General features: G+C 41.0%; 2 protein-coding genes across 3 annotated transcripts; both read left to right on the forward strand.

Moving 5' to 3' along the window:
- The first annotated feature begins 4,116 nt into the window (after positions 1-4,116).
- slc25a43 (solute carrier family 25 member 43) lies at positions 4,117-11,730 on the forward strand. Of its 2 annotated transcripts, none has more exons than XM_024382857.2 (5): positions 4,117-4,998; positions 6,065-6,306; positions 6,576-6,748; positions 10,045-10,179; positions 10,714-11,730. In XM_024382857.2, exons 1-5 carry the CDS (start codon positions 4,727-4,729, stop codon positions 10,915-10,917), a joined length of 1,026 nt encoding a protein of 341 aa, XP_024238625.1. In that variant the 5' UTR covers positions 4,117-4,726; the 3' UTR covers positions 10,918-11,730. The 2 variants fall into 2 exon arrangements, with proteins under 2 accessions (XP_024238625.1, XP_024238626.1); XM_024382858.2 differs by lacking the exon at positions 4,117-4,998 and adding an exon at positions 5,391-5,647.
- A 4,856-nt stretch (positions 11,731-16,586) lies between these two features.
- On the forward strand, positions 16,587-19,055 carry slc25a5 (solute carrier family 25 member 5). Its single transcript, XM_024382859.2, has 4 exons — positions 16,587-16,799; positions 17,717-18,200; positions 18,317-18,457; positions 18,590-19,055. The coding sequence occupies exons 1-4, from the start codon at positions 16,689-16,691 to the stop codon at positions 18,745-18,747; spliced, it is 894 nt and encodes a 297-aa protein (XP_024238627.1). The 5' UTR covers positions 16,587-16,688; the 3' UTR covers positions 18,748-19,055.
- The last annotated feature ends 3,003 nt before the right edge of the window (positions 19,056-22,058 follow it).

Here is a 22,058-nt window from a genome sequence, read left to right on the forward strand (position 1 = left end):
GTTGCTCCTAGACGTTTCCACTTCACAATAACAGCACTTACAGATGACCGGGGCAGCTCTAGCAGGGCAGACATTTTACAAACTGACTTATTGGAAAGGTAGCATTCTATGACAGTGCCATGTTGAAAATCACTGAGCTCTTCAGTATTTATTTTACCTTTATTTAACAAGTCAGTTAAGAACAAATTCTTATTTACAATGACGGCCTAGGAACAGTGGGTTTAACTGGGTTGTTCAGGGGCAGAACTACAGATTTTTACCTTGTCAGCTCGGGGATTTGATCTAGGAACCTTTCGGTTACTGGCCCAATGCTCTAACCACAAGTCTACCTTCCATTCTACTGTTAATATTTCTCTCTGGAGATTTCCTGGCTTTCTGCTTGATTTCATACACCTGTCAGCAACGGGTGTGGCTGAAAAAGCCGAATCCACTCATTTGAAGGGGTGTCCAAACACTTTTGTATATATAGTGTATTTGTCTATCTACAACATTTCCATATCAATATGAACGAGTGAACCATTTTACTTTAATTCATCATCCATAATCTAGGTTTATCCTCTTTGTCCCCATTTTCATCAAGATCAGTAGCTCAGCATTTAGTGGTAAACAGTATTCCCCCTCACCCACCCAACCACACCCTGCCTCACCCCCGGTGAAGACCCAGAGCAAGGAGGAGCAAGAGGGGGGAGAAACCTCTTTTGAACAGGCTGTCATTTCCTCTGGAGGGTTCTGTTATTCCAGTAGCCTTTGTGAATGAGCCAAGTGGCCTAGTCACTGACAGGAGGTGGGCTCTTCACAGGCAGCTGAGGTTGTCAGCCCAGCAGGGGACACAGGCAGAAAACAAACATGGGCCTTAACAGGAAAGGAACTACAAGACCCTGTTGGTAAATAGGAGAGAGAGAGATGAGGGAGAGTGGAGGTATATGTATGGCCAATGTATAGAGGGTTCAAACTAAATATGAACATGGGAATGTCTTGGACAATCATGAACTTTTCACCTTTAATTCAAAGTTTTCCTACCTAAACCCAAATAATAATTAATGTAGAAAGTAATCATATGACATTTCTATGACATGCATGATCAATACACAAGGGGAGGATTATTTTAAAAAAATACCACCACAGCAAAATTGTTACCAGTCAACTATACTGTACTAGATTGTATTAATGCATACCATACTCAGAATATATGAGAGTAAACTGTTAATAACCTCATGGATTTTCTGGAGTTTTGGGAATGGCCTCCTGGCACCAGAAAAAGGTCTTATTATATAGGATTTTGTGCTCTGAGTGCGCCATCTTGTGACAAAAACAAAGAACAGGGTACTGTGCTTTTGGGACAGGGGATAAAACCATGCAACCTGTACTCTGATGCAAGTGACTTGCTGCATAGAGTTCCACTGCATAAGGTTACTGGACTTAGACCACCCCCTAGTGGTCTTTTAAATAAGTATATTAATTGATCATAAGTGGAAGCTGAACTCTTTCCACTAGTTACCACAGCCACAGAAATGGTCTATATCTTAACAATGATTGAAAACAAAAATGTGCTTTTTGGTCTTAATTTAAGGTTATGGTTAGGTTTAAATCATGTGTATGAAGAAGAAGCATGTGTATGTAACCATGTGTATGTGACAAATACAATTTGATTTGATTTGAAATCACATATTAAGAAGATACATTGTAGAAATAGGAGGGGTTTATGACTTTGTGGCTGTAATAACTAGTCACTGGCAAACTGAACCCCTTCATGAATCTTATATGTATCCTGTGAACAATGGAGTTTGTAGATCATTTAACCCTAAAAGCAAATATTTCGACCTCTAAAAGCAACAACAGAGGACATTTCTGACCCCAAGTTGGAAGTGATGGCAAAAATACACTTTCTGTCAAACAGTAACATATGTTATTTTATTAATTAACCTATTTTAACACAAGTAAATGGTTTCAATTACCCAAAATATGCATATATTTTCAAATCAGATTTATATAAAAATGTATGTTTCAAAATATACTTTTTATTTGTTTTTCATGTTTTTAACAGATACTGTAGTTTGATCAATTACATCCATCGCCACTTACATTTCAGTTGAAGGCATTCAGTTGTACAACTGACTAGGTATCCCACTTTCCCTTTGTAATGAAAATGTGTCTGTCATTCATTCAAAGTGTTGTGTTGTCTTGACACTCAGAGGCTGCGAAATTGGCTATTGAGCTAATCTGACATACCAGGTACGACCTAAAATGGCCACCTATATGGTCAATTTAAGCGATATGGATGCCGGTGACATCAGACTTTATGCTCTAACTATGGAATGCTATAGGCTATCAACTCAGTTCCAGTTGCATCTACACTAAACAAAAATATGTAAAGTGTTGGTCCCATGTCTCATGAGCTGAAATAAAAAATCCCAGAAATGTTCACTACACACAAAAAAAGCGTATTTCTTTCAAATTTCATGCACAAATTTGTTAACATCCCTGTTAGTGAGCGTTTCTCCTTAGCCAAGATAATCCACCCACCTGACAGGTGTGGCATATCAAGAAGCTGATTAAACAGCATGATCATTACACAGGTGCAACTTGTGCTGGGGACAAAAAAAGGCCACTTTAAAATGTGCAGTTTTGTCACACAACACAATGCCAAGTTTTGAGGGAGTGTGTTATTGACATGCTGACAGCAGGAATATCCACCAGAGTGGTTGCCAGAGAATTTAATGTTAATTTCTCTACCATAAACTGCCTCCAATGTCGTTTTAGAGAATTTGTATGCCCAACCAGTATGCCCAACTGCAGATCATGTGTAACCACGCCAGCCCAGGACGCTCACATCCGGCTTCTTTACCTGTGGGATTGTCTGAGCGGGGTGGGGGTATTTCTGTCTGTAATAAAGCCCTTTTGTGTGAAAAAAAATCATTCTAATGGGCTGGGCCTGGCTGCCATGTGGGTGGGCCTATGCCCTCCAAGGCCCCTGCCCAGTCATGTGAAATCCATAGATTAGGTCCTAATTATTTTTTTAAATTGACTGATTTCCTTACATCAACTGTAACTCAGTAAAATATTTGAAATTGTTGCATGTTACGTTTATATTTTTGTTAAGTATAAATGATTAGACTCTCAACTTAGTGTAAAAGTTACAGATGCACAAATATCATACCCCCAAGACATGCTAACCTCTCACCATTACAACAATAGGGAAGGTTGAGGGGTATGATATTCATGCCTCTAACTTTCTCACTCATCATTATTCACAATTCAATCATGACTTTCTGTAATCACGATAGCATCCACATTAACGTAGTAGTGTTTTGAAACATATTCTATTCTTATTTACAGTAAAAGTGACTAAAAAATGACACAAAACATAATTTCCATTCATTTCTATTGGGAACAAAATAATCTGAAACACAACCAAAACAAACAGCAAGGCATCCAACAATTTTCAATACGTATTAAAAGTGCTGTAATTTCTAAACGGTTCACCCAATATGGAATTAAATACCCTCAAATTAAAGCTAACAGTCTGCACTTTAACCTCATAGTAATTGTGTCATTTGCAAAGTGCTGGAGTGCAGAGCCAAAACAACAAAAAATGTGTCCCTGTCCCAATACTTTTGTAGCTCACTGTATACCTTTCCAGGATACATACATCTCTGTGCCAAAGTTGGTGCTTTTATCACAAAGTTGACTATTGATTCTGCATTTTTAGCACATTTTCATACTAGCACGCACAACTAGATATTATATGTATTTCCTCCATATGAACACTGAAATCATGATACATGTTTTGGGTTTGGTAACTAGTTGCTTGACAAAGTCCTAAAACTTCAGAAGGATAAAAAAACGGTTTTGAAATTGTGCTTTTCGGGTTAAATCATTCTTAAATTATTATTAAGAAATTAAATATATGAACCTCTTGGCTTGTCAGATCTTATGGCCATACTACAGGCAGCTAACTTTGACCTACTACCACGTGCTCATGTTTTCATGAATTTTTAAATCATACAAGATAGTAAAGTAGCCAACAATAGGCGAGATGTTAGTGATGCGGGTTGACTCATAACGCGCATAGCAGCAGGTTTAGGGTCATTAATTATTGTGTGGGTGAAGGGCGGTTGGTCATTCTATCGATTTATGACATTATTCTGGTGAGCAAGGGTTTATGTAGTATTCTAGGGCAAGATATAATGACAGAAGATACGCTGCATGTAACTAGGATATAGACAAGTTGACTAACAAATAGGGTACAAAAATGTCGGAAATTATATGCGTAAACATATCTACAGTAAATCAGGCAACAAAATAAAAACGCACCACTGTCAAAAAATGGTTCCGCCGTCTCTGACTGTAGCCTACATAGCATTTAATAAATTAGAGGGTTAGGGTCGGGTGCAGGCCTCAGATTTTCACTTTATCACATAGTCAGGCGGTTGCGGATTGGTTAGCAATTGCGGGTGAACAAACAGCTGACCCGCGCACCACTAGTAACGTTAGCCTACATATATACATTAATAGCCACCAGGGGCCAAACATTTTCCTGGAAAGAGAACCGTAGACGTCCCCATGCACGCAGTACCTCCTCCCCTCAGAGCAACGTGACAGGAATCAGGACACCGGATGATAAACAATATGTGCTGCTGGTCCTACATACAATATAGACCTACCGATGAGGTAGGAGCATCGGCTGAGGAAAATTGGTTACATAAATTACATATTCAGAGTAATAATGGCAACAGTTAAACCAGATGACAGACTGACAAGTTCTCAGGGCTTCATGTGCGTTGGTTTTGCGGGAGTTTTCAGTAAAACTGTCACGTCGCCCCTGGAGGTGGTGAAAATCAAGAGTCAAGTGGGCACATTTCACTGTAAAAAAGGCTTTCTCCACAGCTTTCTTGTAGTCTACCAGAAAGAAGGCATACGAGGATTTTGGAAGGGGAACCTCGTCTCCTGTCTCCGCCTGTTTCCTTACAGCGCCGTCCATTTGTCAACATACAAACAGTGAGTGAATAAGCAATTTGGTGTGTTGTTTCTGAGTTATGAAAACGTTAATCTTAGACAAGTAGCTAGGTTGCTACTATCTAGCTATAACGTTACAGCTAGCTAGCAGTATAGTTAATTTAATTATCATGCTAGTTGGCTATATTCAACCAGGCTGATACTGTCTTTTGTCCCAAACATGCCCTACGTCTTTATACTGGGTTTACATATTTGCAAATACATAATGATTACTTAGACGTCGTCTGCGGAACTGGTATAGCTAACGTTAGTGCCACACATTTCCATCCAATTCACTTCCGTTGTGTTTAAGATTCTTGTGAGACACGCCTTCTATCATTGTCCAATCAGACTGCTCTTAAAACTCATCCGAGTATGGTGTCACTTCATATCCAAACAAACGCAGAGGTAGTCATGTCTAACTTCTTGACGTTTATGGTTGTTGTACTCCCATTCGACCATGCCATGGTAACTGAGGATATATGGTACATGGTGTTTTCTAATTCTAGCGCTGACAGTAAGACCTCACGCGTCAGTGCATGGGCACATGTAAACACGAAACCTGCCCCGCTCGCCAGGGAAATGTTATGTACATCGTGTTCCACGCAGGGATTCCAAGAAGAGGGCAGCTCCTCTCCTTTCTTGACTCAAAGTGAATATTTATTAAGTCAAGTTTGCCAGACTTTATGGCTGTTTATTAAATATCAGATGAGATTTACTGCGTCTCTACTTCGACACCCATCTTAATTTTCGACGTATGGTGGTGGGTTCTCAATGGAGAACATCATGTTTACTTTGCATGGTATGTTTACTCTATGAAACATACATTTGAACGGTTCTTGAATTAGATGCTCAGTCTGTTACAGTTATATAACATACAGTTACTTACTACTAGAATTTCTGGCAGAATCTTGAAAAACCTGAAGCCATAATAATGCATATATTCACTGGCTGTACCTGCCTCATGAATAACGTATGCAACGATGAAAGTAAATATATTTTCAGATAGGCTCCTTTATAAAGATAATTAAGAACCAAAACATTGACCTCTGTGTTTTTGATTTTCCAGGATCGTCCACCTCCATATGGATGAATTGGGCTACGTCTCTCAGTGGAGGGCCATTTTTGCTGGTGGGCTAGCTGGTATAAGTGCAGCGCTGGCCACGTACCCTCTGGAGGTGGCAGAGACTCGCCTCATAGCTCAGAACTGCAGAGAGCCTACGTACAGGGGGGTGGTCCACACGCTTTCCAAGATATACCAGACCGAAGGCCTTCGAGCACTCTACAGGGGCTTCTCTCTCACAATCCTCGGTACGCACTTATCTCTGTATACTACAGAAATGTGGAGAAAGATATTCCTAAGAAAAGCCAAACAATGATTTAGTATAACTTGTTGTATCACTCTACATAAAGTTTGTCTAGTCTGCTTACTTGTGAAACACATTTCTTACAGATTATAGAGCTTTCATTGTTGTTTGAAATTTGGAACAGCCAAACAGAGAATATTTATATCATGATGTTATGTTTTTCTATGGGGCAGTGTTGACATAGCTAGTAACTGTGGATCTATTCTGCAACAGGTGCATTTCCCTTCTCTATTGGTTGCTATGCAGTCTACATCAACTTGGACAAGCTGTGGCGGAAGCCCCAATTCCGGTTCACTGCCCTACAGAACTTCATCAATGGCTGCATAGCCGCAGGAGTGGCCCAAACCCTCTCCTACCCCTTTGAAACTGTGAAAAGGAAAATGCAGGTAAGTGTGCTCAACTCATTGGGCAATTATATGAGACACACCCAGTTTGGTAATACCACATCCGTCCATATGGTGGTGCATTTGTACACATTTTTACTGGTACCTCTGACAAGTACATGCAGGTAGTAAAAAACTTGTCCTTACACAGCAAAACACTTGCCCTTGATAAAGTAGCCTACCAGTGGATGTGTTTTTTTTCTACTTTCTAAACAAAATGCAACATACAAGCTTAGAAAATAGCCAAAAAAGATAGTCACGCTTTGAAAGTTTAAACTAAGATGAATAATTCATCTTCATAGACTTTAAACTACAATAACTGACCATAGTTATTGGCACATACCATACATTGGGCTGATGTATGAGTTCATGTCTCCCCTCACATGTCCTTCTCTGTATGTATGAGAGGACACAGGGTTCAATAGGACTTCGATGAAGGACAGAATACTACATCCGTTTTTATCAATTTATTATTAGTGACCACAAGGTGTTGTGGCAGCTGAGAATGTGAATGCTGTTCAGGGTCTGCCTGCGCTATAGAGAATCTCTCTAAATATAGATGACAGCTATCACACAGTGGACAAAGCACAGTCTCACTCCATAAGACAAACTGCACCTCTCTTTAATTCCCTCTGTCTAGTTTCAGACACACAGAATTAAGAAATATATTTTGTTCATGTTTTGTATAGAAGTATATCAGATTTTTTGGGGCCTAAACAAGAAGTTCAATTAGAAACGGATGACACAACCCACAAGCAAATATTTTTAAGGAAGCTTAAAGCATGGGTGCAGTTCTTGTTTCTTCAGCCAGCCAGTAACATAGCATTTCCTTAACAAACTCAGCCTGTCGTGACTGGAAGTGTGTTGTCTTTGGGGGATGGTTATTCTCATGGATTAAAGTGCCCTCCGAGGTGGAGTGGTTCATGCTTGACAAAAGAAAATGACAGTGTGTTTTGGAACTTGAAAGATACCGATGTCCTGTCTGTAAGAGTACTGAGATCACACCCACATTTGTTCAGTTCATTTGGTTTCACTTATATTCCATTGAGTGAAGAGTCATTGTAATGAATTACTTCTGTGCTGCTGTCAGGATATAGCTAGTCATGTGACATCCAAGTTACAAATGTCCCGTAGCACAGATCCCCGGTTTGAGCAATTATCGTACATGTCAGGAATTTCCATTCATAAAATCATTCCATTCATTCCATAGTCTCTCTCCCCACATAAAAAAATACTACAGTTTACTATAGAACACTATATTACTTACTATGGAATTCTATAGTACATTATTTTTATTTATTTAACTAGGCAAGTCAGTTAAGAACATTCTTATTTACAATGACAGCCAAACCTGGACGACGCTGGGCCAATTGTACGCCACCCTATGGTCGGATGGGATACATCATGGTCGGGTGTGATACAGCCTGGAATCGAACCCCTTGCACTGAGATGCAGTGCCTTAGACCGCTGCGCCAGTACACTGTAGAATACTACACTACACCCTTGTATCCCTCATCATGTAGTGCTTTCGTTAGAATTTTTACATCGATTGGACTGCTAGATAGCTTTGTCGATGCAGAAATGAGATCAAAACGGATTTAAGTTTTCCTGCATTAAAATCACCGGCCACTAGGAGTGCTCCCTTTGGATGAGCTTTTTCTTGTTGACTTACAGCCATATATACAGTTGAAATTTACATACACATACACCTTAGCCAAATACATTTAAACTCAGTTTTTCACAATTCCTGACATTTAATCCTAGAAAAAAGTCCATGTTTTAGGCCAGTTAGGATCACCACTTTATTTTAATGTGAAATGTCAGAATAATAGTAGAGTGATTTATTTCAGCTTTTATTTCTTTCATCACATTCCCAGTGGGTCAGAAATATACATACACTCAATTAGTATTTGGTAGCATTGCCTTTAAATTGTTTAACATGGGTCAAACGTTTCAGGTAGCCTTCCACAAGCTTCCCTTTTTCCTCCAAACATAACGATGGTCATTATGGCCAAACAATTCTAATTTTATTTCATCAAACCAGAGGACATTTCTCCAAAAAGTACAATCTTTTACACCCATGTGCAGTTGCAAACTGTACTGGCTTTTTTATGGCGGTTTTGGAGCAGTGGCTTCCTCCTTGCTGAATGGCCTTTCAGGTTATATCGATATAGGACTCGTTTTACTGTGGATATAGATACTTTTGTACCTGTTTTCTCCAGCATCTTCACAAGGTCCTTTGCTGTTGTTATGGGATTGATTTGCACTTTTCGCACCAAAGTACGTTCATCTCTAGGAACTCCTTCCTGAGCGGTATGACGGCTGCGTGGTCCCATGGTGTTTATACTTGCGTACTATTGTTTGTACAGATGAATGTGGTACCTTAAGGCATTTGGAAATTGCTCACAAGGATGAACCAGACTTGTGGAGGTCTACAGTCTTGGTTGATTTCTTTTGATTTTCCCATGTTGTCAAGCAAAGAGGCACAGAGTTTGAAGGTAGGCCTTGAAATACATCCACAGGTACACCTCCAATTGACCCAAATGATGTCAATTAGCCTACCAGAAACTTCTAAGGCACAGTCAACTTAGTGTATGTAAACTTCCGACCCGCTGGAATTGTGATTAAGTGAAATAATGTCTGTAAACAATTGTTGGAAAAATTACTTGTCATGCACAAAGTAGACGTCCTAACTGACTTAGTTTGTTAACAAGAAATTTGTGGAGTGGTTGAAAAACGAGTTTCGATGACTCCAACCTGAGTGTATGTAAACTTCCGACTTTAACTGTATTTTGTTGAGTGCAGTCTTAGCTATACATCTCAGCGCCATTCTTTATACTACAGTCATGTCTGCAAAAACACTACAGTAAATAGTCATGTCTGCTAAAACACTACAGTAAATAGTCATGTCTGCAAAAAAACTACAGTAAATGCTACAGTATGCTATGGTCATGTCCGCTAAAACACTACAGTAAATACTACAGTAGACTACAGTCATTTCCGCAAAAACACTACAGTAACAACTACAGTAAAGTCCGCAAAAAAACACTACAGTGAATAATATAGTAATACTACATACAGCATTTAGACCATATTTTTTTTTTTTCATGTGGGTCACTACTTGGATCACATGCTTATGAGTTTGTCCCAAATATCTGTCATTAATTTATCCTAAATGCATGTATTTTATACTGGTGCACCCTAGGGTCACTTTCCTAGTAACTGGAAATCTCTCACGACATAATGGAGTGTCATAACTCATCTATTCAGGAATGTTTGTCCTCTCTTTCTCTCGCCAGGCCCAGAACCCTCGGCTCCCCCATTATGGCGGCGCTGATATCCACTTCACTGGAATGTTGGACTGCTTCAGGCAGGTGATCAGAAACAAGGGCATCCTGACACTGTGGAGTGGCATCACAGCCAACATGGTCAAGGTAGGACCACCTAAGTCATGTTCCCATTTTTAAAAATACATTAGCCTATTACTGTAATGATTTATTGCGCTCTACCCCCGACCCTCTACCAGTCCTCCTCAGTCTTGTCTGCTGTAGATATAATGCAGTAATAGATATAGTAATATACAGCCAATGCACATTTATCAAACAATGCCATTTTTATATCAGAGTGAAACAGTAGAATGGCCCAGAACTTGGGAGATGGACCTTGAGAGAGATGTGCTTTGTGGGTAATTTATAACAGGGTTATTACAAGCTGGCAGACGTGGGTCGGATCCTAGAACAGCATGCAGTGCTCTCATCTATCATCTCCAAATGGCTTTTCATGATGTCAATGGAGTTGTTTCTTTTACTGGTCTAAAATCTCCTCTCATAATCAGTCTACCAAGTAAATTGTGTACTTTGTGGACAAGAAGATCATAACCAGGTCCTACTACCAGGGCAGATTTTAACCTAGCTCTTCACATATTATAGAGCCCCTTCAAAAGCAATTTATCTGTTTGTCCTCCTCAGATTGTTCCATACTTTGGCCTTCTCTTCAGCTGCTTTGAGATGTGCAAGCAGGTCTGTCTGTACCGCAACGGGTACATTGTGTCTCCGTTGAGCTATAAGTTGGCACCAGGCGTGGACCAGAGCATGGGCCCTACTGAGGTGGAAGAGGTGAAACAGTACCTGAAGAATAGGAAGTTTCAGTCACAGCAAGGAAGTCGCTGGTGAAACTGGTGTAACAAAACCTGCAGAAGGGGATGATGACCATTGGTATAGGAAAGTGTCTGAACTGTCAAAAAGAGTCAGGAATATTTGTTGGAATGCAATACTTTGAAGATGACAATTTGGTTGATGCCAGGTCTTTTACAGCTTTTTGTTTGTGAATTAGTAACCATTTCAGAATCGGAGGTAGATCCATTGATAGACAATCATGCTGTATTGTTTTTTAAAGTTGCAATGCAATCATAGGAATTGTACTTTTATACTTAAACACATGGATTTTTTTTTACTCTTTTGTTCAGAGCAAGGTTATGGTATTTTCTAACGTTGTTATACAGTTTGACAGTATTTGATACTATTGCACTCATTCCGCTCCAGCCATTCTCAGGAGCTCCTCTTCCCCAATTCAGGTGCCACAAACCTCCTGTGTAATATGGTCGGCCTTACGTAAAGGTCATGAAGAGGAACACAAAGCACAAACTTGTTATAAGATGGAATTAGCTTACTAATGACAATTAATGTTTTCATTATGTACATTAGGTTGTAATGACTATTTTAACAGACTTGGGTATATCATATTTATATGCCTTAAAGTTTCCATATTTATTATAAGTCTTATTTCACTGAATGTTTTAATTATGCGTGGTAGTTATTCACCCAAAGGATCTGATTGTGTCCTAGCCACTAATCACTCACTAACTTTCATAGCACATACTATATGTATCATTGTGTTGTGAATCTAGCAATAAGATTGTAACTGAAGCACACCAATGTCAAGGTTACGTGTACTGTATACGGTATGTAATACATTGGATTGATGTATCAACTTCTCCTTGGCCCAGTCTGTAATACCTACATGTTTCAAGCAGACCACCATAGTCCCTGTGCCAAAGAGCGCCAAGGTAATCCGTCTAAATGACTATTGCCCCGTAGAACTCACATCTATAGATATTAAATGCTTTTAAAGGCTGGTCATGGCTCACATCAACACTATCATCCCAGACATCTTGGACTCACTACAATTTGAACACTTCCAACAGATCCACCGATGACACAATCTATATTGCACCCCACACTGCCCTCTCCCACCTCAACAAGAGGAACACCTATGTGAGAATGCTGTTAATTGACTACAGCTCAGCATTAATAACGATAGCTCATCACTAAGCTAAGGACCCTGGGACTGACCACCTCCATCTGAAATTGGACCCTGGACTTCCTGACGGGCCACCCCCGGGTGGTGAGTGTAGGCAACAATACATCCGCCATGCTGACCCTGAACACGGGGGCCCCTCAGGAAGTCCAGGGTCCAGTTTCAGATTAGTCCCCTCTTGTACTCCCTGTTCACCCTAAGACTGCTTGGCTGCGCACAACTCCAACACCATCATTAAGTTTGCTGATGGCACGACGGTGGTAGACCTGATCACCGATCACGATGAGACAGCCTATAGGGAAGAGGTCTGAGAACTGGCAGTGTGGTGCCAGGACAACATCTCTCCTTCAACATCAGCAAGACAAAGGAGCTGATCATGGACCACAGGAAAACGGAGAGCCAAGCACGCCCCCATCCACATTGACAGGGTTGTAGTGGAGCGGGTCGAGAGCTTCAAGTTCCTCAGTACATCACTAAGGATCTATCATGGTCCACACACCTGACAACACCTCTTCCCCCTCAGGAGGTGGAAATGATTTGGCATGGGCCCTCAGATCCTCAAAGCGTTCTACAGCTGCACCATTGAGAGCATCTTGACTGGCTGCATCACCGCTTGGTATGGTGAATGCTTGGCGTCCGACCGCAAGGCCCTACAGAGGGTAGTGCGTTCAGCCCAGTTCATCACTGGGGCCGAGAACCCTGCCATCCAGGACCTCTATACCAGGTGGTGTCGGAGGAAGGCCCTAAAAATTGTCAAAGCCACCCAAGTCATAGACTGTTGTCTCTGCTGGAACCAACAGGACCCTGAACAGCTTCTACCCCCAAGCCATATGACTGCTAAATAGTCCGTTCTGGTAGATATTTGGTTAAAGCTACAATATACAACTTTTTGGGCAAAACCACAAAATGCACATAGAAATGTGAGTTATAGATCTGTCATACTCATTGAAAGCAAGTCTAAGAAGCAGTAGACCTGTTCTATGTGAGATATTTCTATGCCGTTCCTAGGCCATCATTATAAATAAGAATTTGTTGTTAACTGACTTGCCTAGTTAAATGAAAAAAAATGTACAATGATACTCAACACAATGAATGCTTGTTTTGTCACAAACTGAAATTAGGCGAACTTTTAGAATATTAGCAACCAGGTAATTGCGGAGCGATTTCTGCATAGTGCATCTTTAACTATCTGCATTGATCCTTTGGACAATTTTTAAATATTTTTTAATAATCGCATACGCTGCTGTTACGGTTTTATTTACTATCCTGTTGCTTAGTCACTTATTCCTAGATGTGTACATATCTACCTCAATTACCTCATACCCCTGCACATCAACTCGGTATTGGTACCCCGTGTATATAGCCAAGTTATCATTACTCATTGTGTATTTATTATTACTTTTATTATTGTGTTACCACTTTTCTATTATCTCTTTTCTTTCTCTGCATTGTTGGGAAGGGCCGGTAAGGATGTAATTCACTGTTCAAATTTTATTGGTCACATACATATGGTGAGCAGATGTTATTGCGAGTGTAGAGAAAATACGTAAAATTATTAGTGCCATTATTAAAGTGACTAGTGTTCCATTTATTAAAGTGGCCAGTGATTACATGTCTGTATGTAGACAGCAGCCTCACTGTGCTAGTGATGGCTGTTTAACAGTCTGATGGGCTTGACATAGAAGCTGTTTCTCAGTCTCGGTTCCAGCTTTGATGCACCTGTACTGACCTCGCCTTCTGGATGGTAGCGGGGTGAACAGGTAGTGGCTCCGGGTGGTTGTTGTTCTTGATGATCTTTTTGGCTTTGCTGTGACATCGGGTGCTGGGGGGCAGGTAGTTTGTCCCCGGTGATGCGTTGTGCAGACCGCACCACCCTCTGGAGAGCCCTGCGGTTTCGGGCGGTGCAGTTGCCATACCAGACGGTGATGCAGCCGACAGGATGCTCTCAATTGTGCATCTGTAAAAGTCTGTCTGGGTTTTAGGTAACATGCCAAATTTGCGCCTTCTTCACCACACTGTCTGTGTGGACTATTTGTTTGTCTGATCAAGTCAAATCTGATCAAATCAAGCCTACTACTATTGTTGTTGTCTGCAAACTTGATGTTTAAGTTGGAGGCTTGCATGGCAACGCAGTCATGGGTGAACAGGGAGTACAGGAGAGGGCTGAGCATGTACACTTGTGGGGCCCCAGTGTTGGGGATCAGCGAAGTGGAGATGTTTCCAAAATTCACCACCTGGGGTTGGCCCATCAGGTAGTCCAGGACCCAATTGCACAGGGTGGGGTTGAGACCCAGAGCCTCAAGCTTAATGATGAGCTTGGAGGGTACTATGGTGTTGAATGCTGAGCTATAGTCAATGAACAGTATTCTTACATAGGTATTACTCTTGTCCAGATGGGATAGGGCAGTGTGATGGTGATTGGACCTATTGGGGCGGTAAGCAAATTGAAGTGGGTCTAGGGTGACGGGTAAGGTGGAGGTGACATGATCCTTGACTAGTCTCTCAAAGCACTTCATGATGACAGAAGTGAGTGCTACGGTGTGATAGTCATTGGTCTGCGCATGCTCTGAGGACACGGCTAGGGAAGCCTTCTGGGGTCTCCTATTCCGTCGGCTATGTATTATCCTCAAAGCGGGCAAAGAAGGTGTTTAGTTTGTCTAGAAGCAAGACGTCGGTGTCTGCGACGTGGCTGGTTTTCTTTTTGTAGTCTGTGATTGTCTGTAGACCCTGCCACACTTCTTGTGTCTGACCCGTTGAATTGCGACTCCACTTTGTTTCTATATTGACATTTTGCCTGTTTGATTGCCTTGCGGAGGGAATGATTACTCTGTTTGTATTCTGCCATATTCCCAGTTGCCTTGCCATGGTTAAATACGGTGGTACATTTGTAAGTCTACGCCTGTTGTTTATGAAGAATGCGATGAATAAAATTGTATTTGAATTCAATTAATTTGCTAAACAAGATGTGGCTTTCCTGAATATGAGTTGACAATGTATGTATGTATGAATGACAACACAACTGTTCGTACTTATACAAAGGTTCTGAATGGAGCAATTGCACCATCATTATCATATTTGGCAAGACATTATTCAGAAAAACGTCTCTCTTATGGAAATGTTGAATACAGATAACAGATTGATTGTTCACATGTAGTTCTTTCATGATTTCTATCTCAAAGGCTCTGAGCGGTGCACTCTGAGAAACCCCTAGTCTGGTGACTGTAACCTGATCTGCTAGTTCCCCTAGTCCCAGCTGAACTCACCACTACCACCTTACTACAGTAGGCCAATGTCATACAAGAAAGACAGCAGCATTTTATTTTCCCAAAAGATGTAGGATGTTGAATGGATATTTGAGGAGCAGATCCATTATTTTTTTTCTTCCCAAGGAAGTTTGATCACAGGACTGACTATCATTATCGTTATTGTCACTTAATTGTAAGACTAAGATAAGTTGTGTCAATGTAATAATAATATAACATCATTATGCCAATTATATCAATTATAATATAATTTGATCTGCTTGATCGTTGTATATAATCTAAAAAGGAATTCTATCTCAAATCAAATTTTATTGGTCACATACACATATTTAGCAGATGCTATTTTGGGTGTAGCGAAATGCTTGTGTTTCTAGCTCCAACAGTGCAGTATTATCTAACAATTCACAACAATATACACATGTAAAAGAATGGAATTAAAACATATATAAATAGATAAGGACATTTTAACCTGGTAGTGAATGGGATGACCTTTTCCCCCCTATAAGTAAGCACCCTCTCACAGCTGATCATTAACTCAGAGTAGACAGGAGTTTCAGCCAAAGGTGATGGATCACTCAGGCCTATACCATTGAAAATAATGGTCTGTTTCTGTTTACTTTAGGGGGGTGGCTCTCCCATGCGCACCAATGCCATTGCAGATGGGTCTAGTAATACTCAGGCTGCGTTTACACACGTAGCCCAATTCTGATATTTTTTCCACTAAATTGACTTAACCAATCAGAGCTGATCTGATTGTTCAAAAGACCAATATATCAGAATTGGGTTGCCTGTGTAAGCGCAGCCTTCCTCTTCTGTCTGTTTCAGCTACTCCAAGCTTCCATGCTTTTCACATGACCTTGGGTCCAGAACTCACCAACCAAAAGCTTAGTTGGTAACGCATAATCAAGGTGTGTCAAGTGTCATTCACAACCATGTAGCCTACTTAGCCAGCAACCTATTGAATGACATCCCTCAAAATTAGCTATTTTAAACCTTGGATAACTTTAATGTTATCACATTTAATATTATAGGCCAGTCTTTCATGTATGATATTAATTAAACGTTTATTTTGAAAGAAATAAATACTCTTGGACACAGGCCAACAACACAGCTGAATTCATGAAGGCAGGACAAATCTTTCAGGCCAGGGGACGTTCATTAAAACATCGTCTCCGCCCACTAAATCCACCAGCGCACCAATGGCATGCCGCCTTTCAGCTCCCGCTTTGTCTCGCGAACACAGTGGTATTAAATCCGCTCTCAACTAAACGTTTCGGCCATTTCGACTGAGCCGGCATACCTCAGCAATCTTTGGTTCAGCGGGAAGGTTTCCGTGTATCAACGTCCCCGATAACAACACAAAAATGAATGAGACCGTCGTCTCGTTCGCTAAGGACTTCTTGGCTGGTGGTATTTCCGCTGCCATCTCCAAAACAGCTGTAGCTCCTATTGAAAGAATCAAGCTTCTGCTTCAGGTAAGTTTGACTGGCTTTTCAGAAATTAACTTTAGCTATAGTAACATTACAGTACTATAACGTTACTAACGTTAACACCGATGAAAGGGATTCGTTTGGTACTAGCTGGCTAAGTTACTAACGTAACTCCTCTTGTACTTGCCATTTAGTTTTTAGTTTTTTTTTTACCTGGGTTACCTAGCTAACTCGCTTCTGTAACTTAGCTAATGTCATTGGTGCCTTGCAAGGTTGAAAAGATGCGAGTGACTCGTTCATCTTGGGACTGTCAGTTCAGCAGCAAACCGGTGTCTGTCTTGTCTGGGTATTTGGCTAACGTTAACTACTTTGCTTGCTGCAAATTACAAACGTTATTATGCAACCACGTAACGTTGAATTTTTAAAGACCCCTTATGTGTCATGCTCATTGTCATTCCTACTTACTAGTTATTTGTTCACGAGCTAGCTTGGACATTGAACGTCGTTGTGTCCTCCGTCATCAAATTACGTAACTAGCGGTTACTAGGCCCGAGAAGTTGCCAAGGTCGTAGCAAGGGGAGGCTTCATCCTGTGTTTAGCTGAGGCCTAGCGAGAACCAATCTAGTGCTGAGGAGGCGCGTCCTTATGGTGAATGTGGAAAGGCAAAGTGCTTGGTGCTGATGGACAACGTTACCTAGCTTGCTTCTTGTCTACATGATTTTAGCTACTATTAGCTGTGTATCCACAATGTTGCCAACATTGAATTACTATGACTGGTATTGTTAGGGGTGTTGGCTTATTTAGTTGACCTAGTTGGCTAAAGACATTGAATGCTTGAAGCAAACCTGTTACACTTTTATTGATACAGGTAGGCCTTGTCCTCTGTCATTAAACCGCTGTTTCCTTTTCTCTTAAAAAATATTGTATGAAGACAGTGTTTTTTGATGTGTTTGTGAATACAGGTGCAACATGCTAGCAAACAGATCACTGTTGACAAGCAGTACAAGGGTATCATGGATTGCGTCGTCCGTATCCCCAAGGAGCAGGGCTTCCTGTCGTTCTGGAGAGGCAACTTGGCCAACGTCATCAGATACTTCCCCACCCAGGCCCTCAACTTTGCATTCAAGGACAAATACAAGCAAATCTTCCTGGATGGTGTGGACAAGAAACAGTTCTGGAGGTACTTCGCTGGTAACCTGGCCTCTGGCGGTGCTGCTGGCGCTACCTCCCTTTGTTTTGTGTACCCCCTCGACTTTGCCAGAACCCGACTGGCTGCTGATGTCGGCAAGGCCGGTGCTGGGCGTGAGTTCAACGGCCTGGGCGACTGCTTGAAGAAGATCTACAAGGCTGATGGTCTGAAGGGCCTGTACCAGGGATTCTCCGTGTCGGTCCAGGGCATCATAATCTACAGGGCATCTTACTTTGGTGTCTATGACACAGCCAAGGGTGAGTCCATGGACTGCTCTGAGCACAGGCCTCATTCTTCATGTCTGAGAATAACTGCAAGTGTGTTTGTTTCACAAATCTTAAAGCCTGTTTTAATCTGCTTGGTTTCTCTGTAGGCATGCTGCCAGATCCCAAGAACGCAAGCATCTTGGTCAGCTGGGCCATCGCTCAGTCTGTGACTGCAGTCGCTGGTCTTACATCCTACCCCTTCGATACCGTCCGTCGCCGTATGATGATGCAGTCTGGACGTAAAGGAGGTAATTGTTAACTTTTGAACACTTGTCTGTATTTTAGTTTAAAGTTATTTATTCACTGTCATGCTATTCACCAACAGTGGGCAACTGCTTGAGAAACATTCAGCCAAGGCAGAGGTTGCTTTTGTTTTGCAGGTGACATTATGTACACTGGCACCATTGACTGTTGGAAGAAGATTGCGAAGGATGAGGGCGGCAAAGCCTTCTTCAAAGGAGCCTGGTCCAATGTTCTCCGAGGCATGGGTGGTGCCTTCGTGCTGGTCTTGTACGATGAGTTGAAGAAGGTCCTCTAAACTATTTTTAGATGTCTCCCCATAAATGTTTAAACTGTAACATAACTTGTACATTTGGAAGGACTGTCAAATTCCGCCTTATTTATAGGGACCAACTAGTATGTTTGTGCTAGTTGTACTGGAGAAATCGTTTTTGCGCTTTTAATTTGCCCAATGTTTTTCTGTTTTCCCCCCCAGAATGTCATTCCCATTAAAAAAAAAAAAAAAAGTACTATGCCAGGTCTTCAAATGTCAACCTGTTTCATCTGGATGACCTGTTTCTAGTCAATACTGTAAAAATAAAGGCAACCTACTGAATGAACCTACAATGAGCTTTCCACTTGGTTTGTGTTTCTTTGGCAGTAGCATCACAATGGCATGTAGTGTTACTCCTGGATTCTCCCTGTGTGGTTTCTCTTGAGAGCCAGCTGGTGTCTTATTCGTTGAGGTGTAATCTTAAGAGCTGGGTTGTCCTTGACAGTTATGGTTGGGCTCCAGCCAAAGTCAGCTGACTAGCGCTTGGACTGGGTGGGTGTAATCTATAAACTGGTGATAAGGTTCTAAACATGGATGGTGAGAAAGAAACTGCTACAGAATCTTGTGGCATGAAGTTGATGGCTTGTTCTTACCTGGTTCAAAATACATATTTGAGCAGAATTTACTCAAACGAAGTAACTGACATCCACTTCTGAGAGGAATGCTAGGATTCTGTTGCGAAGTGGATTACTTCAGGCTTCTAAATATACTCTTCGTTCTCTCAAGCTGGGTGCTGGACCGTTACCTGTATGCGGAGCCAACTGTTTATAAAATGACAATCCTGCTCAAAGATCGACGTTGAACTTGAGTTTGACTGGGTGCCAATCTACACTGCTCCAGCAAATAGACTGTAGAGAAGCAAACTCAACCCTCCCTTTTAGAGTAGTTAGATGAACGTCAGAATAAAGTACTAGGAAATAGTGAGTGCTGACATGTTAAATCTGAGACTCGATCCTGCACTAGTGACATTGCTGAGAAATTCCTCCAGATCGTGGCAGCTGTTAAATGGGAGCCTATCCAAACTCATGTCATCAAGACGTCAGAATGCGCCTTAACGGTGTAGTTGTGAAAAGTTAAGACTTTGGTACATCAGTGTTGGCTGCAATATCTGGTTGTAATCCCGTCCTTGGGTTACTTTCACCAGCTAATGTCAACTACCGGAGTAGGCAGGCCAATGTCATGCTCTTTGTAGACATGGTATTGTCTACGATGTTCTTCAATGGAGGACACTCTTAATTTAGCTCTGTGCCTCTCAGATTACACATGATTTACCCAGCAGGGTATGGAGTACCTAATCTTCCTTGGGCTGATGGGAGTTAGGAAGTCATCCTTGGCATCAGCATTGCTTTAGTGACACCAAATATGGTGATTTACCCAAATCATTGGTAAGTAACTTCAGATGTTTCAGCATGCCCTTTCCACTTCTGCATCATTACAGCTGAACTAGGAGGCATATGTGAATTGCTTAGGTAACACCCATTTGAGGTCATTGGTGAGAGCTCAGATAAGCATGCTTTCAGTAGTACCACACCTTTGGACTTCTAAACTTTAGTGTCTTATGGTCTATTGCAGATTGAAAGTGAATCACACTAAGACCAATATTACAATGACTCACAGCATGGGCTGTTATGTAAGAGGCAGATTATTGCAGTGAGGTTATTTACAGGTGAAACTAGTTTGATCTGCCCTTAACTGGTGTCAACCTAATGTCAAAGAACAGAGCCTGCTGATGGATCACGTGGTTTTAGCATATACTCTGCTGCGGTTTCATAATCCTTTCCTGCTGAATGACGTCATTTACACGTCTCTGCTCGTCACTGAAACGAGAGGAATGTGATTATGGAACCGCAGCATTGGTTTCAAATCAGATAGATGATAGATTTAAAAAATATATATATATATCCAATTAGCTGCTTCACTACAGCACCTTAGACTTAAGTAAATACATCCAAAAACATATGAGAGAAACACTGGATAAGAGCCAGGGGGTGCTCATTTAGACTACTTAGCTCATATTTTAATTATACTCCATATTTAAAATGGCATTTTGAATGTTAAACATCACGTAGGATCTGAACGTCTTTTTATGCACCGTTTTACCATTGCCAGTATGGTTTATGGTTACCTGCCAGCTCATCGAAATGCAGAGAGTGCCATCATGTGGTGATTCTGTTATTTGCGTTTTATCTATTCCCTTTACACACTGTTGGTAGAGTAATTCACCAACAACAAAATCGTAAATGGAGCAAAAGCATTCCTTGACATTTCGCATTTTATTTCTATGATAAATCTATAGCGCTCAAATGAAATTCCTTGAGAGCAATTTTTGGTTTTCAAATTTATATCATTTTACAAAGTCATGACAAAACAATGGTCCTTAGTTTTTGGGTTATGATAAAGAGTTGTGCTAGTGAGGTATCTTATTGAGAAAGGTATAGTTAGTGTGTAACAGATTCCCAGGATTTGAACTTGCTCAGGATTTGGTATGCTTAATGCGGCCATTAAGCATACCAAATTTAAAAAACCATGCTAACTTTGGTTGGCCTGGTGATCAGTGGCCTCCTTCAGGTTTCCGGGAAGCTGCACTTGTACAACTGTTCATTTAGCCATAACACGTACTTGTTTTCATAGGTCAGGTCAGTACCCAGTTCAGGCTGCACATCCTGAACAGTCTCAGATCTCTGTTTGGCATTACACTTGCAATTTGTGGTTAATTAAACAAAAATACAGCACAGGCTTGGATCCACCAAGGGGGTAAAAAAAGTGCCATCATGGTCGTAATATCCAATTAACTTTAAAACATTGATGGGAAAACATAAGGATTTTTTTGGGGGGGGAAACAAAGATGTTATCCCCCTGTATGTGAATGTACTACTAGACATGGATTTATATGGTATTACAGCCTAACCGAGGTAAAATCTGATTTATTGGATATTTGGTTCTCTCGTCAATAGCTATTGAACCAAGCATGCCATGACTATGAAGATGGTATTTTCTGAGTCGGGTGGATGGGGAACAATCCACTTTTTAAATATTTTATTACTATAAAAATATATTCTGAATCAGGGGAAGATTTACATTTTTTTGTTTTCCATTCTCCCCTGATTGAGAGTATCCTTTTCAAAGTCATGCTTTGTGACCCCCTCCCCAAATAAAAAATATACAAAAGTATGTAGACACCTCTTCAAATTAGTGGTAGGCAACACAAGCTCACAGAACAGGACCACCGAGTGCTGAAGCGCGTAACGAGTATAAATCATCTGTCCTCGGTTGCAACACACACTACCAAGTTCCAA

This window comes from Oncorhynchus tshawytscha, linkage group LG21, assembly GCF_018296145.1.
Source record: "Oncorhynchus tshawytscha isolate Ot180627B linkage group LG21, Otsh_v2.0, whole genome shotgun sequence".
Classification (NCBI taxonomy): Eukaryota; Metazoa; Chordata; class Actinopteri; order Salmoniformes; family Salmonidae; genus Oncorhynchus; species Oncorhynchus tshawytscha.